The 6000-nt window shown below is 44.7% G+C and overlaps 1 protein-coding gene across 1 annotated transcript in view; it reads left to right on the top strand.

Moving 5' to 3' along the window:
• The first annotated feature begins 647 nt into the window (after positions 1-647).
• The window catches only part of frem1a (Fras1 related extracellular matrix 1a), a 66390-nt gene continuing 61037 nt past the window's right edge, over positions 648-6000 (top strand). The window contains exons 1-2 of the mRNA XM_079491601.1: positions 648-807; positions 1293-1460. Of these exons, the coding sequence (XP_079347727.1) occupies positions 760-807; positions 1293-1460 (216 nt within the window). The 5' untranslated portion in view covers positions 648-759. The remainder of the gene's footprint in view (positions 808-1292; positions 1461-6000) is intronic.

Below are 6000 nucleotides of genomic sequence, written 5' to 3'. Positions count from 1 at the left end.
TAGCCTAGTGGAGACCAGACCACGGTGAAACCACACCCCTGTAGCCTAGTGGAGACCAGACCACGGTGAAACCACACCCCTGTAGCCTAGTGGAGACCAGACCATGGTGAAACCACACCCCTGTAGCCTAGTGGAGACCAGACCACAGTGAAACCACACCCCTGTAGCCTAGTGGAGACCAGACCACGGTGAAACCACACCCCTGTAGCCTAGTGGAGACCAGACCAGACCAACCCTCCACCACAGTGAAACCACACCCCTGTAGCCTAGTGGAGACCAGACCACAGTGGAACCACACCCCTGTAGCCTAGTGGAGACCAGACCACAGTGAAACCACACCCCTGTAGCCTAGCGGAGACCAGACCAGCGAAACCTCACCCCTGTAGCCTAGTGGAAACCAGACCAGTGAAACCTCACCCCTGTAGCCTAGTGGAGACCAGACCAGATTGAAACCCTAACCCATGTAGCCTAGTGGAGAACAGACCAGAGTGAAACCACACCCCTGTAGCCTAGTGGAGACCAGACCAGACCAACCCTCCACCACAGTGAAACCACACCCCTGTAGCCTAGTGGAGACCAGACCACAGTGAAACCATACCCCTGTAGCCTAGCGGAGACCAGACCAGATTGAAACCCTAACCCATGTAGCCTAGTGGAGAACAGACCAGAGTGAAATCATACCCCTGCTCTCGTACATGTAGAGGGACAGTGAGGATGATGATCTCCCATTGTCTAACGTCAGTCTGCAGATGGATTCCCATGCTCGTACTGGCCCTGGCTGCTGCCGGCACGTCGCAGGGCTCAGAGGTGAGTAGTAGGGGTGGGCAAAAAATTATCGATTCACTCAAACATCACGATTTTTAGTAATCCTAGTATTGAAGTAATGACTCAAGTAAAAGTACAATTAGTCTACAATAATTACTGGAGTTACATCATACAATCAGATTTTTTTATAATAAGAATTTAATTGAAATGTCAAACATAGTGAATGAAAATGCTTGTCCAAAAAAAACAAAATTGGCTGATAGATATAAATATAACTCAAAAGTGAAAATGTAAGTAAGCAAGCGAATTGTTTTCCTTCACAAATACACTTCAGTAAAAGTGAATAGTAGGTTGCATTATAACGACTCTTACAAGTGAAATGTATTCAATACAATTACAGTTACAATCAAATGTAACTGAGTAAGTGATTACCGTAGTAATCCTTCCCCTCCCGTGACATGGTTCCATGGTATAGCAAATGTAACTGAGTAAATGTAACTATAGTAATCCATCCCCTCCCATGGCAGGGGTCTCTGCTGAGCGTGAACAGAGGGCTGAGCGTGAAGCGCGGCCAGACGGCATATCTCCAGGAGGGGGCGCTGCAGTTCAACATCCCCCGGCAGAAGGACGGCTGCAAGGTGGAGGTGGTGCTGAACGAACCAATCACACAGCGGGTGGGCACCCTGAGCCCTCAGGTAATGAACGAATGAACCCATCCATAGATATAGAAACCTATATCGATGCCTCATTGGCCGCTGCAGTTCATTGGAGCGACTGCCACTCAAGTATATAACTACCGGTCAATCACTGCGCGTCTTTTCCAGGACCTGTCAGAGCCGAGGCTTCTAACGCATTTAGGCCTATGTCCATTCAGCAGGTGATCTCTCCACTATTAAAATGAAACTCACTGAATTTTCAACCGATTTTGATTTAATAGGGACCGGTTTAAACTGCAGTAAAGACGATTTATTTCACCATTCCAACTATCTGTCTGGCAAGAAGTGGGCGTATGCCTTTTCAGGAGACCGGTCTATTTTGTTCCAAAGGGAGAGTGAACACATCTTCTGAACCATTCTTTAGTTCCATGGTGGTCACTGAACTAAACGTTGGACCTGATTGTCATTTGTCACAAGCCACACAATATTCCCAAGATTTTCAATGCTTTTTTTCCCCCAGAGAGACAAATCAGGGGAAAATCTACTTTATTATCGAACTTTCTCTGTCCCAGCAACACACATCAGTACCCATTGGACGTCCGCGAGACACCGGCACCCACTTATAGGATATACCATTTGTAGGATTTGTGTACCATGTCGCCTCTAGTGGCTCCAATTGGGATGTACTATCTTCCTAAATTAAAGATGGAGTGCCACGATTTTTTCCCCACCCTAAAACATGATCATCAGGTATTATTACAATATAAGGAGGAATAACGTTTTCCAAAAGTAAAAAAAAAAAAGTATGCCTGGTTTGCCTGGTGGGTGGTGATGCGTGGTGATCCACCTGAACTGAAGCTGCACCCACAGCTGTAGTTGTATGATAAAGGGGGAGGGGTTAGGGGAGGGGCTGATAGTGTGATGTCACTATATGGCTGTTTATTTCATTGGCCCGTTTGACTGTCAAGGGTTCAGCCTCCAGGAAGAACCCCTAAATACAAAGTTAATACACCATTGCACATACAAACAACTCCAGGGTGTCTAATGAAGTACTGTCACCTCATAGACGCATGAAAAACTGGAAAAAATACAACAATTGTGGCACTCCATCTTTAACAATCACAGACTCACGCCTCAGGGGCAATGGAAACACTTCACTACTATACGCTGTAAAAACGGTGTTAAAACAATTACTACTACACTGTAAAAAGTGTGTTAAAACACTTATTACTACTGCGTCTTGTCGAAACAAACCTTATTGGGACCCCCAGGCTGGGAAGCATTGCTGTAAAAGCCCTTGTGTGTTCCAGGCATTTATACAGCGGTAATAAAACAAAGCGGTTAAGGCCTACTTGGACCTTATTACAGTAGGTTTCATCTACAAAGTAACTATAGTTACTAAAAGTTTTCAAATACATGGAGTAAAAGTACAATATTTGCCTCTGAGATGTATAGGGTAGTAGGAATGAAAGTATTAGAAACTGGAAATACTCAAGTAAAGTACAAATACCTCAACATTGTACTTAAGTATAGTACTTAAGTTTGATTGATTGATTGATTGATTGATTGATTGATTGATTGAAAATGTTATTCTGTTTGTAGAATGGGTATTTCAAACGAAAGCACACAAGTCAATACAATAACTGCTACGAGGATAAAACCAGAAAAGGCACTAAGACTTGTTTACATCAGGGTCCTCCATTTTCAATTAAAATGTACTGCATTTAGGCATTGTGTCCTGACAGTTGAGGCGACATCATGGAAATGTACATAATTCCCCTTTCAAAATGTACGAGGCTCCATTTAGGGGCACAATCATAGAGTATATAAAGGATAGAGACCGAACTGGAGCACTAGCCCCGCCCCCAAGCTATTCATTTCGATGAAGTTGTTCAGTGGCGTTTTGAAGCACCCGGAAGACTGCCGGAAGTACCTCCTCCGGACCTCAAATTTGAGGTCCGGGGTGACGTATGGGTGACGTATAGGGAGTGATGGTCCTACGCGTTAAAGCACGGGTCCGCCTGCAGTCCTTCCTCTTACCACTAGGGCCCAGTGCTTCAACGTTGGAGCGCCTCACTGGCCCCTTGGGCACAATGCATCAGTTCTCTTCTCTGGCTAAATTTTTAAGTTTAAGCAGATTAATTCCAGCCCTTTAAAGGGCCACTTCACCCCTTTTGCAACCAGATCTTATTTTAATGATGTTTGGGAGACAATAAATAAAAAATAAAAAATCCATGATGTCATGGACGTGTTATTATGGATCCCACCGCAGTTCTAGGCAAACCCCGCCCCCCCCCCGGGGTGCTCAGAACCCTAGGAAAACCTCCCCACCCACCCCCCACCGCTGCTGCTCAGGTCTTGTTGACCTAATGGTGGTTTTGCACTCAATGCACACTGTTCAGTGGTGGGCGGCTGTGGCTCAGGAGGTAGAGCAGGTGTCAAAGTGTCCTTGGGCAAGACACTGAACCCCAAATTGCTCCCGATGTGCTGGTTGGTACCTTGCATGGCTTCCGCCGCAATCGGTGTATGAATGTGTGTGTGAATGGGTGAATGTAATGCACAATCTATGTAAAGCGCCTTGGATAAAGGCGCTATATAAATGCACCATTTGGTCCATTTACCATTTATGTAAAAAAAAGTACTTGAATGTGTTACTTAAGAAATACTCTGTAGTAAAAGTACATTTTGAATTGCAGACTTTTACTTTTAGCAAAGGTATTGGTACCAAAATGTACTTTGAAGGACCATGTTCGTGCAGAATGTCCCTTCAATTTCAAATGTATAAAAACATTTTTTTAAATCGTTACAAAGACTCTAAAAGATCCTTTTTTTGAAATAAAGATCTTAATCCTGTACACATGTTACTTCATGTACTTTTTTTGTGTGACAGATGTTACACTAATCAGTTTGTCTCATGCATGGGGCAAAGACCAGAGTTGATTCTCAGTTCATCCCAATGCAACAGGTTGTCCATGGACCACTTGTCCCTGAAGGTATAAGGTGCTACATGACCATGCATGCCGTAATGCACCGACGTGCTGATTTGAGTGTATGCTGTAAAGTATCATGATTCATGTTTTTGGATAATCAATTTAACCACTCACACCTGGTTATGCACATGGCTGAGGGAAGTAGGGGTGCTGGGGGGGGCTGGAGCACCCCCTCCCCCCAGGCACAGCCCCCCCTCGGACGGGAGGGGGAAAATAATAATAATTTGAATTAAAACAGATTTCTGTTACTAGGCTTAATAAATATGCTGTATCACAGTATCAGCACCTTACCCTGGTTAATTGCCTGTGTCAGTTTTCTCATGCGTGTGGAGAGGGAAAGTAAAAGCCACTTTTCTGCGTGAAATTGCGCGTGCACGAGGCGCGTGCACGCACATTTTGCGGCGCGGGCTAACGCGCGCGCACCCCCTACTGAACGTTCAGCACCTGCTAGTGTAAACGTCTTCCCGCGGCCCTGGTTATGCAGTATTTTGAATAAAACCATAGCAGACAAGCTCACAACACAGCGGTGTCTTCTGAGAGTGGGCACCATGATGCAACATTTGCCAAGCCTATACATGATATGAACATTTGGCAATTAAAGTCTAATATTGCTTATCTAATGATTGAACATTTGTCTAATATGAGTTAGTCTAATATTGCTACAAAATCTGTATGATTTTGGGCATGAACGAGTTGAATGGTAGCGTGCATGTTCAAATCATGTATATGCCATTTGCTTATTTAAAGCATTTTTATAATCTAGTATGTGCGAGAGACACACTTCATATGGAAGGAAGGAAGGAAGGAAGGAAGGAAGGAAGGAAGGAAGGAAGGAAAGAAAGACGTTAGTCTTTTTTTTTTAAGACCAACGTCTTTTTTAATGAAATGGACCATGGTTCGCTTCATCGCGGTCAGACAGGATTACAGGAGATTCCTTGCTTCCTTGAGATCAGATAATCAAAACATACGGGCGGGGTTTTCCTGCGTCATCAGGGCTTCTGAGCAGCGAGGGCGGGGTTTGCCTAGAACTGCGGTGCGATCCATAATAACGCGTCATGGACACTGCAGGGCTCACTTACTTCCTGGACTACATGTTGTTTCAGTAAGACAGCACTCCCCCTATCCACAAGGAGGAGCAGTGCACCAAAGCATTATGGGAATTGTAGTCCAGGAAGGAAGTGAGCCCAGTGTCCATGACATCATGGAGCCCATGGACACTTTGACATATCTAAAAACTCATATTACCCACATAAAAAACCCCAGGAAAGTGTTTCTTGTCTCCCAAACATCATTAAAATAAGATCTGGTTGCAAAAGGGGTGAAGTGGCCCTTTAAGATAATATTATGCTACTCAATCTCCTCGTTCTTACCTTGAATAAATACTAGTTCTCTTTAAAGTTAAATATGAGCATGAACTGTAAAAGAAGAAGGTGAGAGCTAAACTATAAAGGAACCTTATCTGAAGTGTGTGTGTGTGTGTGTGTGTGTGTGTGTGTGTGTGTGTGTGTGCGTGCGTGCGTGCGTGCGTGCGCGCGCGCGCGCGTGCGTGCGTGCGCGTTAGAGAGAGACATGCTGTCTGTGTCTAATGA

Source organism: Electrona antarctica (genome assembly GCF_951216825.1).
Source record: "Electrona antarctica genome assembly, chromosome: 21".
In the NCBI taxonomy this organism is placed as follows: Eukaryota; Metazoa; Chordata; class Actinopteri; order Myctophiformes; family Myctophidae; genus Electrona; species Electrona antarctica.
This window is presented reverse-complemented; position numbering and strand designations above follow the sequence as displayed.